The 25,005-nt window shown below is 36.3% G+C and overlaps 5 protein-coding genes and 1 long non-coding RNA gene across 6 annotated transcripts in view; all 6 read left to right on the forward strand.

Moving 5' to 3' along the window:
* Positions 1–4,681, forward strand: part of LOC123558803 (uncharacterized) — an 84,872-nt gene extending 80,191 nt beyond the window's left edge. Inside the window, exon 4 of the long non-coding RNA XR_008370891.1 lies at positions 4,310–4,681. This is a non-coding gene — a long non-coding RNA (uncharacterized LOC123558803). The remainder of the gene's footprint in view (positions 1–4,309) is intronic.
* Positions 4,682–7,130: 2,449 nt separating this feature from the next.
* LOC128557265 (uncharacterized) lies at positions 7,131–8,183 on the forward strand. Its single transcript, XM_053544463.1, has one exon. The coding sequence runs from the start codon at positions 7,131–7,133 to the stop codon at positions 8,181–8,183; it is 1,053 nt and encodes a 350-aa protein (XP_053400438.1).
* A 730-nt stretch (positions 8,184–8,913) lies between these two features.
* Positions 8,914–10,374, forward strand: LOC128545940 (uncharacterized). Its single transcript, XM_053544464.1, has one exon. It carries the CDS (start codon positions 8,914–8,916, stop codon positions 10,372–10,374), a length of 1,461 nt encoding a protein of 486 aa, XP_053400439.1.
* A 2,539-nt stretch (positions 10,375–12,913) lies between these two features.
* LOC128556907 (uncharacterized) lies at positions 12,914–15,153 on the forward strand. The gene is made up of 2 exons (XM_053542819.1): positions 12,914–14,029; positions 15,065–15,153. The coding sequence occupies exons 1-2, from the start codon at positions 13,591–13,593 to the stop codon at positions 15,085–15,087; spliced, it is 462 nt and encodes a 153-aa protein (XP_053398794.1). The 5' UTR covers positions 12,914–13,590; the 3' UTR covers positions 15,088–15,153.
* Positions 15,096–18,268, forward strand: LOC123545136 (uncharacterized). The gene is made up of 3 exons (XM_045331442.2): positions 15,096–15,731; positions 15,956–16,358; positions 16,516–18,268. Exons 1-3 carry the CDS (start codon positions 15,329–15,331, stop codon positions 16,754–16,756), a joined length of 1,047 nt encoding a protein of 348 aa, XP_045187377.2. The 5' UTR covers positions 15,096–15,328; the 3' UTR covers positions 16,757–18,268.
* A 2,018-nt stretch (positions 18,269–20,286) lies between these two features.
* Positions 20,287–24,100, forward strand: LOC128556906 (uncharacterized). The gene is made up of 5 exons (XM_053542818.1): positions 20,287–20,471; positions 21,168–21,222; positions 21,521–21,714; positions 22,088–22,216; positions 22,732–24,100. Exons 3-5 carry the CDS (start codon positions 21,567–21,569, stop codon positions 23,559–23,561), a joined length of 1,107 nt encoding a protein of 368 aa, XP_053398793.1. The 5' UTR covers positions 20,287–20,471; positions 21,168–21,222; positions 21,521–21,566; the 3' UTR covers positions 23,562–24,100.
* Positions 24,101–25,005: the final 905 nt, after the last annotated feature.

Consider the following 25,005-nt stretch of genomic DNA (forward strand, 5'->3'; position numbering starts at 1 on the left):
CCTCTCTTATCACTTGACGACTCGTTTTGTAGATTCCCAATGACAGTCGTTTTCATATTAAGCTCAATATATGCATGTATGAAGACAAGGTTTTGACATGTTCATTTATAACAAAACATTTTATACTTTGCGTTGCGGATACTAAAAGGTTATTTTTGTTTATGACATCTGACCTTGATCTGAAGGTTTAAACTTTTTTTTTAATCCTACCAGGACTGAACTGTTTTGATATCTGTCTTCTGGCCTGTTTCGTCGGGCCCTTAAGGGTGTTTCTCTTGTTGCTCTGTCTTCTGAAAAGGCATTGAGTACATTCGTTTTTGGTTCTAAAGATTTGTTTTTTTATATATTTATACACGAGCATTTTTGTGTTCTACATGCCATGCCTTTTTGTTTCCATTACGTGTGTTAGAGTTTCACCTGGAGGGGATTAATTTTATTTACACTGTCCCGTGTCTTTGGAACATAGTATGGGTAAGAGTGAGGTTGGGTGCGCACCATAAACCGGTTTAAGCTCCCCAGTGGTGTTTTTGCCACTGACCGTTCCAAGGCGGTGATGCACTGTGTTCCTTTGTTTGTTCGTTTTGTCCTCATTTGTTGGCTTTGTGTGTGTGCGCGTGTATGTGTATATGTGTGTGTGTTTGTGGTGTCCACGTCTGCGTGCTGTAGGTTTCGTTTTGGGGAGGCTGCGTTTTTGGTACGTGGCATTCCCTGTTTGATATTTGTCTTTGTTTTTTGTTCTTGGCCCTGAGAACAAATTGTTGGATATTTCTGAAGGAAAGAAAACTGAAATAACGGTGCTGAAGGCAAGAATCTGATATGTGTCGGACATTGACAGCCAAAGACAGTGTATAGAGACGGACAGACAGAAAGATTGAAATATTGAAAAAAGCTCGTAGAACACGAAATGCCCCCCTCCACCCCTTGATGCATTCAGTAACTGCACAATGAACAGAACCTGTTGGGTCATTGTGCACTGAACGTTTGACGTTCTGACATCAAATCAAATTAAAGGGTCATTTACCAGTCATAAATGACCTCTAGATCAAATCTGATTTTAGACCAAAGCATTCTCTTGTTATTTTACAAAATATTTTAACTGTTCTGGGTCAATGTTTTACCTTTGATCTACTGATCTCAAAATCAACAGGGGTCATCCGCTGGTCATGATCAACCACCCTATCAAGTTTCGTTAATTTCGTGATTCTAATTCTAAGCGTTTTCAAGTATCATTCGGAAACGCTTCAGCTGTTCCGGATTGCTGTGAACTTGACCTTTGACCTACTGGTCTCAAAATGAACAGGAGTCATCTATTGGTCATGATCAACCAACCGATAAAGTTTCGTGATTCTAGGCCTAAGGGTTCTTAAGTCATCGTCCAGAAACTGTTTGACTGTTCTGGATCCCTGTGATCTTGACCTATTGATCTCAACATCGACAGAGATTATCTGCTGGTCGTGCCAAATCTCCTTATCAACTTTCAAAATCCTATGCCAAAACATCCTTGAGATATCATTTGGAAACGGTATACCTGTTCTTTGTCAATTTGACCTTGACCTTTGACCTACTGACCTCAGTATCAGTAGTGGTCATCTGCTGGTCATGATCGAGCTTTCTATTAAGTTTCGTGATTCTAGGTCTAAGCGTTTCCAAGTTATTGTCCAGAAACTGTTTAAATGTTCCGGGTCACTGTGACTTTAACCATTGACAAAGTGACCTAAAAATCGATAGAGATCATTTGCTGGTCATGACCAACTTTCTTATCGACTTTCATAATCCTATGCACAAGCATTCGACAGAGATTATCTGCTGGTCGTGCCAAATCTCCTTATCAACTTTCAAAATTCCTATGCCAAAACATCCTTGAGTTATCATCTGGAAACGGTATACCTGTTCTTCGTCAATGTGACCTTGCCCTTTGACCTACTGACCTCAAAATCAATAAAAGTCATCTGCTAGTCATGATCGACCTTTCTTTTAAGTTTCGTGATTCTAGGACCAAGCATTTCCAAAGTATCGTCAAGAAATTGTTTAATTATTCCTGGTCACTCTGACCTTGACCTTTGACTTACTGACCTCAAAATCAATACAAATAAATTTGCTGGTTATGACCAACTTACCTATCAAATTTCATGATCCTAGGTTTAAGCGTTCTTGAGTTATCATCCGGAAACCGATTGTTCAACATATTAAAAGACCGACAGACAGACCGACCGACTTCTGAAAAACAATATACTCCTCCTTCTTAGAACGGGGGCATAAAAATCGGGCGTCACAACTAATTAACATGTCATTTACTACTTACAACATCGTTTTCTGAAAGATAGCTAAACAAAACTATTCAAAAATCAAACTTTAAATGTACCATTATAAGTGTTGTCCAATTTTTCTATAATTTTACAAATTCAAGGGCCGTAACTCTCATATATGCATATCTATTTCAATTTTTAGCTCCAAGACTGATTAATAATTTCCTCCGACATACATTTCGCATAAAATGTTGGGAATTTGTATTTAATAAAAAAGTATATGGTGGGTGTTGTATACTAATACCTTTTATAAATGATTTCAAGGGGCATAACTCTGACCCTTATTATTTACCATTAAAGGCTTGGTAGAGGTGGGTTCTACATCTAAAGTGTTCCGTTATAGATAGTAGTATTGTATTAGATAAAGATCAAAACTCTTCTAAAAAGTGCACAATTCGGCTATATTTTCAGCCTTATAGCCTACACTATTTAGCAACATCAGAACAGTTGTCTTCCTTGAAATGTGGCTGATTGCACAACTTTGACTGTTTGTCCTTCCAAAATACCAGTTGATCAGTATATAACTGTATGTAGTGGTAAAGGTTTCTCTAGTAACGATCTGTTTGTTCAATATTCATTGCTCCTATTCAGAAGTTGAAACTGAAGAAAAGCAACAACAACAACAATACCCTCTAAGTAAATACACAGACGTAATCGTCAGCATATAAATCTTGGATTATTATTTTTCTTCTTTCTTTATAAACTGTGAGTTTCACGCCCCTAGGCGGTATAAAATGATGTTTGTTGTGTTGCATTCATTGTGTACATCTTATTCCTTCATCATCAATAAACTTGAAATTATCAAATAGAGCCCACATTCCTGATTAGACGTTTATCAGAATAATGGTCTTGATAACATCTGAGCTAAGTTTGAAACTCAGTCATTTCGGATGAACAACTACTAAGTCTGAACTTAAGCACAACCGTGTGTATACTATACATTTCATTCCATATACCGAAACTAAGAGGTCAGTTTCGCGTGAGGGTCATGATCAGTCAATAATTAGGTCACTAAATACAACAACAAAAGTTCTGCTCACACTACAAATGCAATTATGTTTCTTCACCAACATTCGTGAAATCCACCTGACTGTCTGTTTGCCTAGGGTCTACAACAAAGACACCAGTATCGTTATAGCATCTCTTTTATCAGTACTACGTACACTGCTTTGTTTAGCACTGTGTTTCCCTTTGCTGCATCTTGCAGCATCTTTCGTACTTGTGTATTAATCTGCGCTCAAAATAAAAGTAATAATTCTGCTAATCAATGGTTCATGTACAAACGTCATTGATTTAACATTTATAAACATATTTTGGGTGCACTCGATTAAATTCGTCTTTAGTTTGATTCAATGTTGTTAAGGGTTTGGAGCATCGCATGTTCACGATGTTTTACCCTGGTGAATAGGGTGTTTCTATTTTGCCATGTTGTCTGTCCTTCAATCATCCGGTTCCATGTCGTCCCGATTCCTGATATTATATATTTCTTCAAATGCTATTTATATCCAGTTATGTTACTGATACCTTTAGCTGATATATTTAATTAAACGTTTAACTACCTAATTTGGATTTTATAACGATGATTCATGCAATCACCTCTGTCGGAATTGCACCACTTTGGTCAGTCCTCTTTCAGTTTTATATTGGCAAAAATGTTGAAAAATATAATGAAGCTGTCATGCTATTTTAAATATAATAGGTCAATCCTTTTGCGTACTAAAATCCTATATATTTATGTAACGTGTCTATGTATTTTATTTTCTTTTTGAAGTAGCTTTGCAATCATCTGTACCAGAATTGCAATGCAAATTGTATCATTTTGAAGATTTGGTCACAAATTCAGAAAAGTATCATTTTAGTTATAGTAATTTACCATGTATAATTTGCAGCAGTCCTAAAACAATATTGGTTCGCGCTTTTTCAATGCTGCGTAGAAATAGGATAGGACTGGTTCTGGTATAATAGTTGATATGCTTGGTTTTAATGTAACATCTTTGTTTCAGGGAAACATTATTGCAAGATTATACACTTCAAACTGACGGATAATACAAGAAAAATAATGTCATTATTGCGAGAAATCGGATGGACGCCTTCTTTCACCTGGTTTGAAGCTGCGCAAAGTGTGAAAATATCTTTCACACGGTCGAAAAATAATGAATACATCTTCGATCAAGCTGATATAGCCCGTGCACTTAGGATAGTGTATGACACTATAAAGAAATAGATACAAATAAATACTGCTTCAAGCATTGATGTATGTATTAAAAGTATTCACTAGAGTGTTGATTGTAAGCGTTAATACGTGATCTAATACAAATTCAAGCATGAAATAAAATTCTGTTTTGAATAGTGGAAAGAAAAACGATATTTTGTATTCTGTTTTTAAATTTTACTAATAGACAAATAGAAGAAATGTGTAAGAGTTAATTATTACAATGAAATAAGTAGTTACGTATAGAATAAGTTAAAACATTATTATATCTATGTGTAAGCATTTGTTTAGGGGTGTATATATTTGCAGAAATATAAAATTATATCAAGATGAAAAAAAGAACCTAAAAAAATACAAAAAAAAACCCCGCAGAAATAACAAGCATCAGAAATGAAGTATGGTTCTGTGCAGTTTGAAACATTGAAACTTTCATTTATGATTTGTTACAATTTCAAGTTTGAAAACGAATCCGTGTTTAGATAAAACCCTTTGATACAAGTGAAAGAGTATGATATGTGGTAACTGTTCAGGAGTCTGACTCCATTCGATTAATAGATGGGTTAAAAATTAAGAACATTGTTCCACTTTCTGATATACTAATATATTATATTCAAAATATCGTTATATGTAAAAAAACACAAAAAAAAACATCGTGGCAATAGATCGAAATAAATGATAGTTATATAGCTCAGCTCTTCGTTATTGCTAGTCTGGCAACAAGCAGGGAAACCCTCAAGAACAATTGGTAGCAGAGCGAGGTTCATTCGTATCGGTGGAAATGAGGACTGTTTTCATACTGTGCCCTTTATATTTCGGACAGTTTGACTAGCCGGATACTGTTCGCCTGTAAGACACTATAATTGGATAGATAACGAGTTGAAATACTGTATTATCATGGCTAAAGAGCTAGATGAAGATGCTGAGAGATATCATGAATTAGAATCGTCCTTAATGGACTTGAAGGTAAAAAAATCGAGAGCCAAAGCAGGGTTCACTCGAGCAAGAAACCATTTACATAGTTTCCTTGAAGATGAGGACTCTGAAAAAGACTTGTTGAAAGAAACATTAGATAAGCTTGAATCGGCCATGGATAAAGCTACTGAAGTCATTACAACAGTAGCTGAGTTCTATAAATATAACAAAAGAACAGCAGAAATGGTAAAAACCCTCGAGGAAATAGAAACTATACAATCACAGTATGAAGAAACCATGACATTGTATCATAGTTTTGGAACAACATCAGACAAGTCCGACGTAGAAAGTCCTACAAAATCAGTTAAAGATGTTAGTGCTAATATGTACAAACAGTTGAAACGTGTTTCTATTCCAGTTTTTACAGATCAGAAAAAAAACATTATAGGTTTTGGAAAACTGCATTTGATACTTGTATTGATAGTACGAACGCAACGCCTGAATATAAATTTCTGCAGTTAAGGCAGTATCTCGGTGGTGAAGCCTTAAAGGCAATAGAGGGTTTGGGTCATTCTGAGTTGGCATACAAAGCAGCAAAAGAAAGATTGGACAGAAAATTTGGAGGCGAACGTAGAAATGTTAATCGATTTTTGGAAGAGCTAGATAGGTTTCCTACACTGAAGTATGAAAATGCTAGGATGATTGAAAAGTATGCAGATCTGTTAGACATTGCTGTAATTAATATGAAAGAAAATGATAAGAAAGATCTAGAAAGTGAATTTATGTACTTCCAGTTACTGAAGAAGATGCCAGAATCCATGATCTCCAAATATGAACGTTGGGTGTTTAAAAACCACAAACCAGAATCAGTAGAAACTTTAAAAGAGTGGGTTCTACAAGAGTCAGAATTCAATAGTATAGCTTTTGAAACAAAACATGGCTTAGATTATAAGGGAAACTATGAACAAGAAAAAAGGAGAGATCGTTCACATACTCATTTTTCAATAAACAGTGAAAAGAAAAAGGAAAGGTCATGTAAATTATGTAGTGCAAATCATGGAACATGGGATTGTGACGTTATGAAAAGTCTCCCTGTCGAATAAAGATGGAACAAAGCCAAGTTATTGAGATTATGTTTTCGTTGTTTGGGTGACAACCATGCTGGAAAAGAATGTAGAAGGACAAAAGTATGTGGAATCAATGGTTGTGGAAAAGTGCATCATGGGTTATTACACAAGTTTGAATTTAATCCCACTGTCCAGGAATTCAAACCTGAAAGAACAGAACAAAAACAGTCCTTTACCAGTGTAGAAAAGAAAGCTAATTACATTGCACTGCGATCAGTACCTGTTATTCTGGAAGCTAATGGAAAGAAATTGGAAGTCAATGCTCTTCTAGATGATGGTAGTACACAAAGTTACATAAATTCAAGTGTTATAGCTGAATTAGAGTTACCAGTAGATGGAAATTCATATAGTATGACTGTGAACACATTAAATGGTAAGCAGGAAAATTTACAAACAGTGCCGGTAACGGTTGGATTGGAAAGTTTGAATGGATGCGTAAAAACACAGATCACGGCAAATTTGATTGACAATGTCACTGGTAATTTACAAACTTTAGAACTGAATGAACTAGCAAGTAAGTAGGAACATCTTAAAGGCATTAAATTCCCATACCTAAACAAGAAAAAGGTGGAGATGCTCATTGGTCTTGATTATAGTGATTTGCATCAGTCATTACATGAAGTAAAAGGTGGTGAAGGTGAACCAATAGCTCGCTTAACACCTCTCGGATGGACATGTGTAGGAAAACTCCATAAGGAATCAAACTCCAGTAACAGTTATCATTGTACATTCTTCCAAAAAGGCGATTCAGTTTTGAATGATACTCTCATTCGCTTTAGGGAAATTGAATCAGTGGAAACCGGTGAAAATCAGATGTCAGCAGATAATTTGAAAGTTATTCAAAGCACAGAACAGGCTATAAAGTATAATGGTAATAGGTATGAAGTTAGTTTACCATGGAAGGTTCAAACAACAGAATTGCCAGATAACTTTGACATGGCTTATCAACGTTTAGAGAATACAGAAAAGCGCTTGAAGAAAAATGTGAACATTTATGAAACATATAGGAATACAATAGAACGGTATGTTGATTTGGGATATGTGTCCAAAGTAGAAAAAAATGATGGAAAACGTTGGTATCTCCTGCATTTCCCAGTACTACGACCAGAAAAAGCAACAACAAAAGTGCGAATCGTATTCGATGCGTCTGCCAGATGCAATGGACTGTCGTTAAATGATGTTGTGAGTCCAGGACCAAAGTTTCAAAGAGATTTGTTCGATGTTCTGTTGAGATTCCGTCAAAAACCAATTGCAATAATGTGCGACATCCAAGAAATGTATCTTCAAGTTGGTATTACGCTATCAGATCGACCGTTTCACAGTTTCCTTTGGAGATCGTCATTTGAAAATGAACCAGAAGTCTACCAATTCAATCGTTTGGTATTTGGCGTAAACGCGTCACCGTTCTTAGCACAGTATGTTTCGCAGTATAACGCTCAGTGCTTCACTAATGAATTTCCCTTGGCTGCAGAAACAGTAATAAAATCCACATACATGGATGACAGTATGGATTCGGTATCGAATGAAGAAGAAGGAATTGAGTTATATCGTGAACTATCTGGACTTTGGCATAAAGCCAGCATGTATGCAAGGAAATGGTTTATCAAATTCTCAAACTGTTCTTGAACAAATTCCAAAGCAAGATAGAGCTTATGAAATAGATTTAAGTAAAAGTGAGTTACCATCAGTGAAAACCTTAGATGTTCTATGGATTCGGTATCGAATGAAGAAGAAGGAATTGAGTTATATCGTGAACTATCTGGACTTTGGCAAAAAGCCAGCATGTATGCAAGGAAATGGTTTATCAAATTCTCAAACTGTTCTTGAACAAATTCCAAAGCAAGATAGAGCTTATGAAATAGATTTAAGTAAAAGTGAGTTACCATCAGTGAAAACCTTAGATGTTCTATGGAAGGCCGCTACTGACAGATTTGCCTTTTGTTATAATGCACCAGATTCAACAGTAAATTTCACAAAGAGAAGTCTTCTTAGTAAAATCGCCACAGTTTATGATCCTTTAGGATTTCTCACGCCCTATACTGTTCGCGCAAAGATTATGATGCAAGAAACCTGGTTGAATGGAACAGATTGGAATGAAAATTTATCTATAGTGTTGAATACTGCAACAAATGAATGGTTTCAAGAAATGAAAGAATTAAAAAAAGTAACAATTCCAAGATGTATTTATTATAGTGACAATGTCGGTGAAATACATGTTTTCGTTGACGCTTCAGAAAAAGCATATGGGACTGCATACAATAGAACGATAATTGAAGGAAATCCTACGTTGTGATTTATTTCAGCAAAAAGTAAAGTTGCTCCGCTTACAACAATCAGTATTCCTAGATTAGAATTAATGGCCGCATGTCTTGGACTGAACTTAGCGCAGAAAATATGCAAAAGTTTGGAAACAAAGTTGAATTTGGTTACTTTCTGGTCAGATAGTACAAATGTTCTTTGGTGGATTCGAGGAAAAAGCAGACGATATAAACCATTTGTAGCCAACAGAGTAGGGATGATTCATAGTGTTACAGCACCTGAACAATGGTTTTACGTTCCCACAGCTGAAAACCCGGCAGATTTATCATCTAGAGGTTTATCAATAACAAAACTGAGTGAAAGTAAATTGTGGTGGACAGGACCTAAATTTTTGATGTTACAGAAAGAACACTGGCCTAAGAAAGACTTTGTACAAAGTGATGAAGCAAACACTGAATTGAAACGAAAGTCTATGAGCAGTGACTGTGAATTTTATCAATTTTTTACAGAAGATAGAGCAAATGCTGTTCTGGAAGAAGATAGACTTGATCCTATACGTTATTCCAGTTGGAGTCGGTTTGTATATGTATTCACATGGGTCAATAGATTTATAGATAACTGTCAACTTACAGAACAAGAGAGAAGAAAATCGGGTCTTCTCGTCGAAGAAATAAAGTCGTCAGAAATGCGGATTATTAAAAAGGCTCAAATGGAAAGTTTTAAAGAAGATTATCAAAGTCTCATAAAGGGGAGAGAACTCTCAACATCAAGCAAAATATTAGCTCTGAATCCAAAGTTAGATGAGGAAGGTGTAATGCGAAGTGATAGTCGATTAAAGTTTCACGAGTACCTTCCATATGATGTACGCTTTCCTATTTTTCTTCCAAGGCAAAATTGGATTACAAAGTTAATTATAAGACATTTCCATGAGCAAAACAAACATTGTGGTACAAATCAAACTTTATCAGCCTTAAGTGCAAAATATTGGATTATCTCAGCAAGGGAGGAAATCCGTAAAGTTGAAAATGACTGTTATGAATGCAGACGTTGGAAGGCTAAAGCAGCACGACAGATTATGGGACCTTTACCAGAGTTTAGGTTAGGAAAATCGATGCAAGCATTCAGCGAAACAGCAGTAGATTTCGCAGGTCCATTTTTAACTAAACAAGGCCGCGGAAAAGTAAGACTAAAACGATACTTATGTGTTTTCACGTGCATGGCATGCAGAGCAGTTCATCTAGAAATAGCCTACAACTTGGACACAGACTCATTTATGAATACGTTCTATAGATTCATCAGTCGTCGTGGACTGCCAAAACTAGTTGTATCGGACAATGGTTCAAATTTCATAGGAGCTGCGAGAGAACTTCGTGAACTATATGATCAGTTAGACAAAAACGTAATTTCAAAAAGGGAGCAAGACAGGGCATTCAATGGCGTTTCAATCCACCTACAGCACCTCATTTCGGTGGTATTCATGAGGCGATGGTCAAAAGCGCGAAGAAGGCAATATTTAAAATATTGGGAAATGCAGACGTTAACGACGAAGAACTTTTAACAGCGTTCGTTTGCGCTGAAGGATTAATTAATAGCAGACCGTTAACGTATCAGAGCTCAAATCCAGCTGATGACTGTGTTCTTACGCCCAATCATTTCTTAACTGGGCAAGTAGGAGGTCAGTTTGCCACTAATTGTGTTGATGTAACTAGCTTCGATCTTCGTAAAAGATGGCAAAGAGTCCAAGAACTGATCACACACTTTTGGAAGCGGTGGATGCAAGAATATTTGCCTATGCTCGGTTCTAGGAAAATATGGCAACGGAAAATCAAGGATTTTAAAACTGGTGATGTGGTTTTAATAATCGATCAAGATCAAACCAATGGTCAGTGGCCTTTGGGAAGAATTTCTCAAGTATATCCAGGTGTTGACAATCGTGTACGAGTGGCAGAAATTCGCACAAGTGATAAAGTACTGAAGCGACCGATAACGCGTATTAGTCTATTAGAAGGGAATTAGGAGATCAGTTTTGTGGATCAAGATTCAGGATTGGATCATCAATGTAACTCTTTTAACGTTGAAGCCATATAGCATAAAGGCCAAAGAAGGAACACTTATGTGCTTGTTTCGCGTGTGTTTAAAAAATATAGCTGTGTTTTAAGGGGCATAATAATCCCCATGCTATAATTTTGCCAAGTCTACAGTTTTGTGCATTTGTACATTCAAATAGTGCATCAATTTAATGTATATAGACAAGTAAAAGTTAATCGACTTCAAGCAGAAGTATCAAAATTCCAAAAGAAGCGTGCAAAATTGAATATTCAGAAATGTTTGAGGTGTGTTAGAAGGGGCACAAAAATCCCCTAAAGATATTAATAAATTATAAAGTTGTTTTATTCTTATATAGAAACTGTGCTATTTGTCAAATAAATGTACCAAATTTGATTAAAGTACATATGTAAAAGTTGTTGGTGCTAAAAGTGTTAAGCAACATCTAAATATGTAATATTTGTAAAATATTCAAAGAAACTCGAGCAAAATGTTTCAGTATTGGAAAATGAACATGTATGCTGATGACAAGACGCTTTGTATTATGTTAATGGATATATTTGAGAAATTTGACATTTGAAAGTACTTAATTTCTTGGATGGAAATATTGAATATTGCTGTAGTGGTATGAACTTGACTCATTTACAAAACAATATAGTTTGAACTTAAATTAATTTGGGACAGTAATAGAAATATTGTTTTGATCTGTTGGATCGAAGACAAATAGAAAATTTATTTGAGTAATTTCGAGCAATTACAAAGTCGTTGTATTTTAAAGTATTTATGTAATGGTCGAATATTGTTCTTCTATAAAATTCCATGTATTGTAACATGATAATTGTTGATAATGCATAGCTTATCAAGAAGGGGAGAATGTTCAGGAGTCTGACTCCATTCGATTAATAGATGGGTTAAAAAATTAAGAACATTGTTCCACTTTCTGATATACCAATATATTATATTCAAAATATCGTTATATGTAAAAAAACAAAACAAACATCGTGGCAATAGATCGAAATAAATGATAGTTATATAGCTCAGCTCTTCGTTATTGCTAGTCTGGCAACAAGCAGGGAAACCCTCAAGAACAGTAACTATTGTTAAAAATTTACAAACCGTAGGACTTTTTTCTACACATGATGTTGAATCTAATCAACAAATAAATAAGAATTAAATCATTTGAAGTACCTTGTGGAAAAAAGTTTTGCTATAACTCTGCTATGATTCCAGCAGGTATGCAAATTTTGATTCCATGCCTCATGTTTTTATTTCGATGTAAATGAGATATGAAACCAAAATTTGTAGTCCTGTTTGGCGCCAAATAACCTATACTGTGTTGGTGCGCCGTAAAACCCAAATAAATAAATAAATGGATGTAAAAAAACTTTGACAGTCTCTCTGACAAATAGACTGGTCTGGACTTAGGATGGCTTTGTTGTCATGCAACTTCAAGTAACAAATAAATTACGACAGACGCTGACACCGTACTTAAACAACTAAGAAATATCTTAACACACCGACAATTTCTAGTGATGTTTTACAAAATCTCTTTTGTATCAGACGCCGTTTTAGTATATATACCTATTAGTAGTTACTCTCAATGTACCTCAATTCAAGCCATAATATAGTGTATTGCATGATCAAATCAATCTATATAATTATTTCTGTATGATAAATTGAAATTTATAATAAAGACTAGAATTTTCATAAAAGCAAAGACTTGCTGAATGGAACTGTCTTACACTGTTTTACACCACTTTGATTGCCGGGAAGTCGTTCTTTTTGCCCTGCCCCTACCCCCCCCCCCCCCCCCCCCCTCAAACACACACATTTATTTTCGTTGGGGCTAGGAGCATTTAGACTGGCCCTTGTACGTCCGTCTGAATTTGTTGTTGTGTTTTGGATTTAACGCCGTTTTTCAGTACGTTTTGTACCAGTACAAACCTGTTCCCCACATTTATCAGAGGTAGAGGACAAATGATTTCACACACAATGCCTTTTATCCAATCGTCACGGAGAACATACGCCTCGCTCGTCCGAATTTATGTCGTTCATATCTCGAATAGAATCTGACCCAGAAGTATCAAATCTCACATAAATTTTTTTAAGCATTCGAAGTTGTGCACTGATGTTTTGATTGGGATCTCACACAGCCAAACTAAAAAGAGCTATGACCCTTGACTAAGTTACAAATATACATAGAAAATGACTTATAAGTAGTGTCGCTTAAATATTGAAGGAATATCATTCATTAAGTGAATTTGTGCACCTCGGAAATGGATAATAGACAGTTTTGATTTTTGAGTCGGCTAAACGATGAAATCGTTTTGACGAGTCCTTGCTATCCAGCGATTCTCTAAGTCTAAATGGACCAAATAACACAGTGAAGGGATGTAGTTCCTCAGTATTTCTCAAACTTCTCAAACTTCAAACAGTTCACTGCATGAATGAAGTTAAGTTGTGTGAATTCCCTTTGCTATGACCAATATACGATGTAATCTGTCATATTTATGACTTGTAATTGTGCAATACTCGAATGTAACTCATTAAGGTAAGACCTGCGTAATACACTTCCGGTTCATTCGTCTTATTTCGACAAAAACCGTAACAATTCGGTGCGATCCGGACATAAACAAACCTTTTCCGTAATTCCGAACGTGGTTTCCTGCTTTCAAAATGAAAATAGAATGAGTGACGGGAACCACATGTTTACATCCGGGGCATCAAAATGGCGGCGAGAGATCCGAAAGGTCGTTTTGCTGGCCAGAAAAAGGTGAATAAAGCTATTAAGAAGCCGTTATCGGTAACTTTAGACCATGTATACTGTGGACAGAAACCGACAGTTACTCAGGAACGCCATCGTAGTGACAAACACTTAAATCTGCCGGAGAACGCTAGTCGAGATGGGTGGAGGGATAGAAGGATTATTGTCGAGTTGGGTGTGTTACTGGACAATTTAGAATATTGTGAAAAGTGTAAGCTAGGCCCTGTATCTATGAATAAATACTCTGTTGTTGGGGAGTTAAAAAAAGGTTTGTCAGGTTTCCTATATGTGAGGTGCAGCAACTTGGACTGTGAACATGTAAATCGAGTCCCGTATGGAAAGACACACAGAGTAAAAGAGAAAGGCATGCCTTGCTTCACAGCAAATACAAAGCTTGGTGTTGGTAAGTCCACTGATATTTATTCAAAGTTTTGTGTCACTTGTTTTTGTTCACATATTGCAATCCACTGAAAGTGGTGAAGAAAATAACTAGTCCAAATAAGGGTTAAAACGTAAACACTTTAGCCATATATAGGACTGACTATCTGTCCTTTAGTCTACGTAGCCGGAACCGGCAACCAAGCCACTGCCAATCAGAAAAATGAATGTTACATGTGAGAATATGCATTTGCGGCGTCTTTCTGTGAAGGTCTGAGAAAACAACAAAAATAATCAGCGTTCCAATTCACATTAAAATTTGACCTGGTGCGAGATTGCTCGCGTATGAAATGGACCGAGTACAAATGCATATATCACTTTATGTACAGCACCGTCAACATTAAATCGCCCCTATTGGATGTACGCACGTATTGAGTGTACTATTCAATGTGTGTGTACACTCGATGCGGGAGATTTATTGCCGACCTTTACTGCACACAGTGCACAGGCATTTATTGATAAAATCAAGAGAAGACAACGGATTTTGTTGAAAACAGGTATTCAGATTTTGTCTGAATAAGGCCAAATTTTTCCTATAACTGACAAATTTAATATTGTTTCTGACAGACTTAAAACTTGATAATAATATCCCTTGTTCATGTATTATCGGTGTAAACATATCACCGGTGCAATCCGAAATATACGATTTATTCACGCGTACTATGTCACTTCCGGTTTACTTTTGTTGCAAAGTGCTTCCGCCATCTGTCAAAGTAAAAAAAGTGTAAAGAATGTCATTTTTGAGGGTAAGTAGACTTTATTTTCCGCTTCTTTTAAGAAAACTTTTCAAAAACAATTAAAAATAATTCATAATTTCTCATAGTATTAGGAATATACCTTGAAATGTCAAAAAAACCACATCGATCCAAGTGCGCTCGGCGTTCATGTAAACAATAGTGACGTCAGAGCACCTGCTATGTCCGATTTTTTCAGCTACTGAGTTAAACTTCTGACCAATATATTTAATTGATTTTTAATTGGATTTTCACCCTTTTTTCAGCTTCCAACCATTGGTCAGAATAAGAAACAAAGTAAAAGGCTTTATAACACTGATCTTCTCTGGAAAGCCTATAGAGATGTTAAAGATAAGGGTGTATCAGTTTATAGGGCTGCACGTGTGTATGGTGTACCAGAGAGCACATTAAGAGACAGGACCCTTGGACTGCAGCCAGCTGTAGAAAGTAAAGTGGACGTACCATGGTCAGGTGCATCGACAGTGTTTACAAGGGAGCAAGAAAAGCAACTTGTAGATCATGTTTCATACATGACAGGGATAGGATATGGGTACACCAGGCATGACTTTCTAAATTTAGCAACTGATTTTGCTCTGTCCCTAGGTATTAGATCTGTTTCTGATGCACAGTTAACACATTCTTGGTTCACTGGATTTAAGAACCGTAACCCTGAAGTCTGTCTATCCAAACCTCAGAAACTGTCGTTAGTACGGGCACGATGCACATCAAAAGAAGTGCTTGATAAGTACTTTGAGGAATTAAAAATTGTCATGGACAAGTATGATCTGACAAATCAACCAGAATACATATGGAACGTAGATGAAACCGGATTAATGATGGAACACAATCCACACCATGTTGTTTGCATTAAAGGGCAGACCCCACAGGCAGTTACTTCCAACAAGGGGAAGACTGTCACAGTTATTGCAGCAGGTACTGCGTCTTATGCGTTATGTTTTCTACCTCATAATAATTCTTGTAAACCAGACTAACTTTATAAAATTTTAGCTAATCAGTTACTAATACTATGCTTATGCAAATATACTGTTAGCACCATAAATTCAAATGATGGAAACATGTTTGTTGCTTAATTTGTAAACTACACATAATATTTCTGTTGTATTTCTGACAATTAGTATTTCTGTTGTATTTTTCAGGTAGTGCTGCAGGAACAAGACTCCCTCCATTTTTTGTATTTCCTGGTAAGAGATGGTGTGATTCTCTTTTAGAGGGTGCTTCACCAGGATCTGTTGGCACCATGTCAGAGACCGGATGGTCCAACTCAGCTGTCTTTCTTGAGTTCTTAAATGAGCACTTTAAGAAACGTGTTCCTACTAATGACCATGCAGTTCTTGTGTTGTTCGATGGACATAAATCACATGTCAACCTCACTTTATCTACCTGGGCTGCTGCGAACAATGTTGTATTCTTCGTCCTCCCTCCTCACACCTCTCACATAACTCAGCCGTTGGACGTAGGGTGCTTTGGTCCCCTCAAGAATGCTTATTACAGTGAATGTCAGACATTCATGCGAAGAAATCCAGGAATGCAAGTAACCAGGTATATAGTTAGTTAAGCATGTTTAATTGATTAAAACAAATACATGTAATTATCATTTAACTGAATCCCTCTTGATAAATTAACCGTTAACATCCTTGTTTAAAAAAAAAACTAATTATTTTATTTTTCTTTGCTTATATGAATTTTCTTAAAACAGGTACAACATTGCTGAGCTGGCTGGCAATGCTTATAACAAGGGTGTCACAGCAGGTAACCTTATCTCATCATTTAGGAAGACAGGTATATACCCACTTAATAGGATGGAAATAAGCTGCCAGAAAACAGCCCCAGCAACAATCTATAATGGCGGTGACAACAACGGTATTAATGCCTGTAATAATGAGAATAGCAAGTTCCTTGATTCAAAGAAAATCACTGTTGTACAGTGTTACACCTAAAAGGAAAATACCACCAACCATTACTGGTGACATTAGATCTCCCTCCAAAAAAATGTTACTGAAGCCTGCTCCAAGTGAAAAAATCTCACAGAAGTCTGAACCCTAAAGCAAAAGGAAGTATGAACCTAAAGGCAAAAGGTCTAAACCACTCTCACCAGTGCCATGCACATCTGGTGTCTACCATAATGTAGTCAGTAGTGACTCCGAGTCAGAAACGTCAGTTATTGATGAGCAAGAACTTTGCTGTGTTTGTCACAAGGCAAGACCAGATGCACTTAACCTTGATTATATCTTGGAAATTGTTTTGTGGGCCCAGTGTGATGTATGTAATCACTGGGCACACCTTAAGTTTTGCTCTAGTGTCCGTTGTGTCAGGAGGGGAGATACCTTCCTCTGCCCTCATTGCACATAAAAACTGTCTGTAATCATAATATCAGGAGAAAGTTAATTTGATTGAGACTTTCAGTCAGTGTACATGAATATGAATTTTAACAGAAGTGTTGTTATTGTTTGAATTTATTTATTTTTGATATATCATATTTTACATTAAATGGCCTACCTGTTACATTTCAGGTTGAAATAAATACAGAATTTATTGTGTGTTTATTATTTGGTATTATGACCTATTTTGGTCAGAAGTTTAGTCCAGTAGAATCTGGTAGGTATTATTTTATGTATGCACCGGTGAAACGTGACAGATCAAAACAAAAATGGCGGATACAGTGACTTTGTAAAATAGGTCACTGCTTGCTTAGCTGAGATGGTTGATGAAATAAAATCAGCCTGTTAAATGCAGAAAAGGTTATTATTTAAACATTTACTAGTAGTATAAAAAGTGATTTATTCGTTTTTCAAATGCGGACATTTTAAATGCTAGTACACCGATAATGGGTTACATCAGGATATATATAATATGCTTAAGACTTCAACTGTCAGATGTAGAATTTTGGACAGACGTATTTTCGGATAAGGCCTTGTTTCCATACATCTAACCTCCAGGTTTAATTATTTACCCCGTAAATTTGTAACCAGGGTGTAGATTTTACCCTTACTTAATTTTTAAAAATGAGTGGGAACACTGAATAATAAAGGATGTTTGAATAATAAATATGAGCCGTGCCATGAGAAAACCAACATAGTGGGTTTGCGACCAGCATGGATCCAGACCAGCCTGCGCATCCATGCTGGCCGCTAATGGTTTCTGTAATAACAATAGTCTTTGAAAGCGACCAGCATGGATTCTGACCAGACTGCGCAGATGCGCAGGCTGTTCTGGATCCATGCTGGTCGCAAACCCACTATGTTGGTTTTCTCATGGCACGGCTCAATTATAAAAATCTATTAAGTCCAGGGTTCGATTGATGTATGGTTAAATGCATTCTGACCACTGTACAGTGTTATTGTATATGTTTGCTGGCTTTACGTTTCTATCATTTTTTCAGTAACAGTTTACTGTTATGAAACACCACAAACTTTGAATCACTTGCAGGTCCATCTTACAAAGCTCATTAGTAACAGCAAGTATGCCAAGTAATGTGACAGATAGTGTTGACACCCTATCTCCCTCACCACGTAGACACAGAAGAAAGTGTAGACCGTTTGGCCATGGTAGGAGTACGGCCATCCGAAAAAATCTTCTGTCCAAGTACAAGGCCAAGAGTCGATATGGTATGTCTTGCTCTGCTGATACTGATTGGCAGAAACGTGGATTTGACAGTCTAACGTGTAAGCTTTTTTCTTCTCTTTTGTGTTGACATTTTTCATTGGATCTTTATGAAAGTTGGTCCGAATATTCATATTGATGATACCTTGGTCACATTGGAAACTGGGTCATGTGGGGTCAAAATCTAGGTCAGTAGGTCTAAAAATAGAATAACCTTGTGACCTCTCTATAAGCCATACTTTTCAATAGATCTTAATGAAAAATGGTCAGAATGTTCACCTTGATGATATCTAGGTCAAGTTTGAACTGGGTCTCATGGTGTCAAAAAACTAGGTCATTAGCTCAAATAACAAAATAACTTTGTAACCTCAGTATAGACCATGTTTGTCAATGGATCTTCATGAAAATTGGTCGGAATGTTTCAGCGGAAGGGAGTAAAGGTTTATCCATTGCTGATCTGTCTGCCTGTCCGTCCGGGCACAAAAATTGTTCCTGCGATAACATGAAAAGTATACAGATTATTTTCACCCGTCAAAGATCATGTGACTTTTACTAAAAATAGAAAAATAAAGAACTGCTTACATCTTCATTAGGACAAGATGTTTTTAGCTCACCTGTCACATAGTGACAAGGTGAGCTTTTGTGATCACCCTTCGTCCGTCGTCTGTGCGTGCGTGCGTCCGTCCGTCAACAATTTCTTGTCTGCACGATAGTGGTTTCATTTATGATTTTATTTTAACCTAACTTGCACACAACTTGTATCACCATAAGATCTTGGTTGCTTTCTTGAACTTGCCACATCCCATTATGGGTTCCAGAGTTATGGGCCCTGAAAGGGCCAAAATTAGCTATTTTGAACTTGTCTGCACAATAGCAGCTTCATTTATGATTTGATTTTTACCAAACTTGCCCACAACTTGTATCACCATAAGATCTTGGTTATTTTCTTGAACTGGTCAGATTCCATTATGGGTTCCAGAGGTATGGCCCCTGAAAGGACCAAAATTAGCTATTTTGACCTTGTCTGCACAATAGCAGCTTCATTTATGAATTTGATTTTAACCAAATTTGCACACACCTTGTATCACCACAAGATCTTTGTTCCTTTCTTGAACTGGCCAGATTCCATCATGGGCTTCAGAGTTATAGCCCCTTAAATGTCCAAAATTGGCTATTTTGACTTTTGCAGCCATATATATCTATTTTTTAATAATAAAGGGTAACTTTCAGTTATAGTCAAGTTATATCTATTTCAGCTCATACATTCTTTATGAGTTCTTCAAAGATGGGGAAGAAGTTTGTAAAGAGCGTCATCAGCCACCGGCAGTGCACAACCTGCAACTGGTGGAGACGTCACCGACCCGGCCAGCCACTACGGCAACATCGCTGTGTACGGAACCACTCCGGTAGTGCCCGTTCTATGGAGAGTGAAAGTGGAGAGAAAGCTATACTGGATCTAGCTAAAGCAGGTACCCCGGTGGAAATCCTTGAAGGTGATGGTGACAACACTTTATTGGCCAGACTGAAAAGCAAGCATGGAATCAGTCTGAAAAAGAAATATGACAAAAACCATGTGATCAAAAACTTAGGCAAAAGTTTGTATGGTTTACAAAATGAGAAGGGAATCAAAATAAGCAAGATATCAATAAGTCATATCCAAAAGTGTGTCTCATATGCCCTTTCAAAGAATAGCGGGGACTTACATGGATTACAAGAGAATCTGAGAGCAATTATTCCTCAATACTTCGGTGATCATCAGTTATGTCAGCCAAGGTTTTGTGGTTATCTAAGGAATAAAGATGTATCCTATGTTCACCGTTCACTACCCTACAAATCTAGTTTGACTGGTGAGACATGAGAAAACGGCTAGAGGACATTATGACACCTTTCATTGCCAAAGCGAGCCAGCTCATTGAATTGGGATCCAGTCAGCACCGTGAGGTATCGCTCAAAGCTCCAAAGAACATCTACTATGGCGGGACTGAGGCTTTAGACTTCAGAGTACAGGCCACAGCAGCTTTTATCAATGAAGGCAGGAACTATATAGTAGAGGTAACACAGTTGTAAAATTGTTCTATGTTGTTTACAAGTTCTTTTCTGGGAAGGGGTCTTGTTTTACAATGGTGGAAAAATCACTAGGTAGGCAAATGTTTTAATCATGTAATTTTCAGTAGTGATCTTTTTAGCCCACCTTACATGAGATGGCTTGTCTGTGATTCGTCCGTCATTCCATCTGTTTGTTAACTTTTTATTGCATCTCCTCTGAAACTGTTGGATGGAATTCAGTGAAACTTGGCCACAATGATCACCCTGTGACCTAGTTGGTCCTAAGTGAGAATTAGGTCAAAGGTCGAGGTCACAATAACCTTCAACTTAAATTCTTATCAAATTTTGTTACCACATCTCTGAATATACAAGGTGGATTTCAATGAAACCTGGCCACAATGATCCTAAAGTAGCCTAGTTGGTCATACGTGAGCATGAGTCACATTCCTACTATATTTATTTCTATGAATGCCAACCTAGAAATTTATTGGAACAAAAGACAAGTTACTGTTTCAATTTATGAAGGATATTTTGAAAATGTATACATAATTTCTGATGGGACTGTCTTACAGCTGATAAGTGTTCCAATCATTGAATTTGAACTTGTTTGTTTGTATTTGTTTGTTGCCTTTTTAATGTTGTGCAATCTGTCGATGTTTACCCGCTTTATAGTTACAGTTCAGATGTTCTTTTGATTTTCAGTTACTACGTTTTGCAGTTGATAGTTACATTGTTTGGTTGTCTTCTACAGTTACAAGTAAGTGTACAATCTCGTGTCTTTATAATGTTGTAAATTCACCAATTGTATGATCTGTACAATAATTACACCATCAACTAGTAATTTAGATTAATTGTAATGATTTTTATAAGTTCTATGAAAGCAAGTTTTCTGTATAGTTAATAATATACATTTCTGCCATTATCTGATAGTGGTAATAATAAATCTATTCCTTGTTTCAAACTATTGTACAGAAGAGCAACTTTTGTAATTGATGTAACTGTAGGCTTTTTACAAATATGTCTTTCAATAACTACTTTTTTCATCATTATAAAAGGTAAACAAAAGTGCTGATCTGTCCCCTGGACACCACACACAAGAGTATGCAAAGCAGTGTGCCAGCAAACGCAAAAAAATGTCGAGAAACGTTCTGTAAGCCTTCTGCAAAAGGAAGACGTTTATTCCTGAAGAAAGAGCGTGCTGTCAACCAGTCGGCTACAGAGTCACTGGAAGGCATGACATATCAGTCAGGTAAGTTTCTTCACTTACAGTTGGCCTGTTTTGTTTGTATCTGTATTGTACCTACATGTATATGATGCTTTCATTCAAACATACATGTAAACTTTTAAATCTTGAACCTCAGTGTAATGTTTGCAACAGTTTTATTCAAATTGGCTCATAGTTTTTGCTCTGTCTGTTATTTACAAAGTGATGACCTTGTTATGTTATAACTAAAAAAATCTTTTGGTCTAAGAATTTATCACACTTTTATCATGTGTATCAGGCAGTACTGGGCACCCATGCTGTGTAATTGACATACATGTATATATGTATATACCTCAACCTCACTTTATTTATATAAATTGTATGACTTGTTAACTTTCACCAATTTATATTTCTACAGAAGTTGGCCATGAAGATTGTACTGACATAGACAGAATCCCTGATCCTATACCGCGTGGAGTATTCAAGCCAGTCTGTTCAAGTGGCGAACCATCGTACATCACTGTGGACCTTGAAACTACAGACCTTAGTTAGTATTGTTATCTTTTCCCTTTGTAAATACAGTTGTCTACCTTTATAAACACAGACAAAGAAACAGCTCAAGAGTTATGATTTTGCATTGTTTGCCTATTCTATGCTTTGTGGCAATGGCTGTTTCTAATCGAATGATCTTTTTATGGGAGAGGATTTGTTCATGCATTGCTTCGACCAAAGGTTTTTTATGTCGCCTGCTAATGAGTAGCCGCGTTATATATAAGGACCACTTCTCCGTCCTCTGTCTGTCTGTCCGTCACGTTTTCTTGTCTGGTGCAGAGCTCGAAAACTGAAAGATACAAACTTATTACTTCACACAATGATAGAACTCATTGAGGGGATGTGCAGTGTTAAAGAACCATAACTCTACCTGTCCTAGTTTTTGAATTATCTCCCTTTGTCTGAATGTTCCCGGCAGGTGACACCTGTGATCACTGATCGCTCTTGTGTTTATTTACACTTGTTATTTATTTTATTTATTTCACTTCTCATTTGCTGCTATTTTTTCAGTTCGAGGAGAGGTGTATCCTCATATAACACAGATAGCCGCCAAACATGTGAGCACAGAGAAGAGCTTCAGTTGCTATGTGTTACCCAAACTACTGATGAGTGCCTCTGCCGAACAAGTGACTAAAATTGTTGTGACAAATAGTAGTGATATGTTTGTAAATGGTGTTCCTGTTGAAACTAAAACTATTGAATCTGCACTCAGAGAATTGTTTAGCTGGCTGAAACAGTTCAGAAACGTGTTTCTAATTGCACATAATGGAAAACGTTTTGACTTTCCTATCATTATCAACGCCTGCTTAGCTACCGGAATGTTTAGTGAACTTTGTGCATGTGTGTTAGGATTGTTAGACACTCTTCCAGTATTTAAATCCGTATGTCCTAAAAGGGAGTCTTACAAACAGGAGGATCTGGCCCGTACATTGCTTTCCAAAGTGTATAACGCTCATAACGCTCTTGATGATGTCAAGTGTTTGTCAGAGCTGGTCAGTTACGCTGTGAAACATGATGAGAAGTGTGTAGTAGTGAAGAGTTTTCCTCCTAGAGATGTCAAACACAACATGGAATCCAACATAGAGAAAAAGAAAAACATGCCATCTCTTTCTGTTCTGGTAGCAAATGGTGTCATGAAGTCGTCCACTGCCGACAATGTGGCTAGCTCGGGGTTAAATTTCAAACATTTACATACAATCTTTCTACGTAAGGGAGAAGATGGACTGTACAATGTATTTACTATGAGAAACAGTGAAGGGTTGCCAAGAGTGACAAATTCTAAGAGGGTTTTGGAGGCTGTAATTCCAAAATTAGTGTCGTATTTTGAAGGCAAAAATTAGGTTTGTTCGTCAATTCAAGGTCAAACATGTACTATGTCTTGATTAATTTTATAACTAATTTGACACTAGTTCAAGTTATTTATCTTTCAAAGAAGTATTGAATCTTTCAAAAGAGTACTGTATTTATGAATAATGTATGGCAAGCAAAATATATACTTATTGTTGTGAAAATAATCGTGAAAGACATTTCGAGCATTCTTTTTCATGAAAAAATTGTTATCGTAATTTTAGGGGATACCTTTTTGCTTGGACTTATTTAAATAAAAATAGATGGTAAAAGTTTTTGATTTTCATATATCTTATTGCCTACACTTTGAGGAAAATTTTAATACCAAAATTACATTATTACATACCTTTGAATGTATAAATTTTGAACTTTGAAACAAATAGTTGAAAAAAATTTCATCCCGCAAGTCGTCAGTTTTAGCCCATATCGCTATATATTTTTGCTTATATTTTATGAAAGCCTTGTTTACTATACATGGATTGTTGTTTTTTGGTACAATATATATATAGAGGAATAGAATACCTGCTAGAAAGAGTTTTTTTTTTCTTTTTGATGAAAAACAATATTATAATGCAAAACATGTCTCTTGGTTCTGTTGGCGTCAAATGGCCGAAAAGGGGTAGTATCAAAAAACACCTGTAACTATTAAATGACGCGGTAAAATCTTTTAATATTTCACGTTTAGATGTACAATATAATACAGAATAACAATACAGTTTGCAATTCTAGGTTCTTGATATTGCCCATTACACAGGTCTTACCTTAAGCATAAATGTGCATTTTATGAATTGCGCAGGCTTACAAAGCTTGCGTAACATCCAGCGAAAGACAAAAAATAGTTCCACAGGGCTCCAGATAAGATGCGTATTAGCGTAAATTACGTATAGCAATAATGCAAATACGCATGTCTAATAATTTCTAAGCGTATAAAAACGTATATAAGATTACAGAAATGCACACAATGCTTTTTTAAAAACAAAATCTGAATCGTCTGGATGCGTTAGGTAACATAGCCGATCCCGATCAGCCTTAATTCTTCCACATTGAACGTATACACGCATCGTATGATTTCTATAAACTTTGCGTGGGTTTCTACACACACATGAATTTTGCAGTCAGTAAACGGATAAATTATCGGAAGAAGAAGCTCTTACTGGTTTGTTTAGTTACTACAGATATTAAAAATGATTTTAATTCTTATTTTTCGAGAAATAAACAAATCGGCGAAACATTAAATTGTATTTTCTTGTAGTTTTTGAAATCGAAAGTAGACCGTCTATGTTTGGCTGCTTTCACGAAACGAAACAACTTTTTTATGAAAAGATTTAAATAAGAGGTAATTTAACCGTAAACTTCAATGTCAGATACTGCCAATTGCTGCTAAATGTCTTCGTATCATCACAATTTGTAAAATATATTGTTAAAAATGGAGAAAAG

The sequence above is a fragment of the Mercenaria mercenaria genome, chromosome 5 (assembly GCF_021730395.1).
Source record: "Mercenaria mercenaria strain notata chromosome 5, MADL_Memer_1, whole genome shotgun sequence".
In the NCBI taxonomy this organism is placed as follows: Eukaryota; Metazoa; Mollusca; class Bivalvia; order Venerida; family Veneridae; genus Mercenaria; species Mercenaria mercenaria.

What these genes read in the sequence shown, in the direction of transcription:
- LOC128545940 (XM_053544464.1), top strand. Translation starts at nt 8,914, where the DNA reads ATGGCCGCATGTCTTGGACTGAACTTAGCGCAGAAAATATGCAAAAGT.
- LOC123545136 (XM_045331442.2), top strand. Translation starts at nt 15,329, where the DNA reads ATGACAGGGATAGGATATGGGTACACCAGGCATGACTTTCTAAATTTA. An exon ending in TGTCACAGTTATTGCAGCAG is followed by an intron (nt 15,732 to 15,955) that starts GTACTGCGTCTT and finishes TGTATTTTTCAG; the next exon opens with GTAGTGCTGCAGGAACAAGA. An exon ending in CCAGGAATGCAAGTAACCAG is followed by an intron (nt 16,359 to 16,515) that starts GTATATAGTTAG and finishes TTCTTAAAACAG; the next exon opens with GTACAACATTGCTGAGCTGG.
- LOC128556906 (XM_053542818.1), top strand. Translation starts at nt 21,567, where the DNA reads ATGCAAAGCAGTGTGCCAGCAAACGCAAAAAAATGTCGAGAAACGTTC. An exon ending in AGGCATGACATATCAGTCAG is followed by an intron (nt 21,715 to 22,087) that starts GTAAGTTTCTTC and finishes ATATTTCTACAG; the next exon opens with AAGTTGGCCATGAAGATTGT. An exon ending in CCTTGAAACTACAGACCTTA is followed by an intron (nt 22,217 to 22,731) that starts GTTAGTATTGTT and finishes CTATTTTTTCAG; the next exon opens with TTCGAGGAGAGGTGTATCCT.
- LOC128556907 (XM_053542819.1), top strand. Translation starts at nt 13,591, where the DNA reads ATGGCGGCGAGAGATCCGAAAGGTCGTTTTGCTGGCCAGAAAAAGGTG. An exon ending in AAATACAAAGCTTGGTGTTG is followed by an intron (nt 14,030 to 15,064) that starts GTAAGTCCACTG and finishes CCCTTTTTTCAG; the next exon opens with CTTCCAACCATTGGTCAGAA.
- LOC128557265 (XM_053544463.1), top strand. Translation starts at nt 7,131, where the DNA reads ATGCTCATTGGTCTTGATTATAGTGATTTGCATCAGTCATTACATGAA.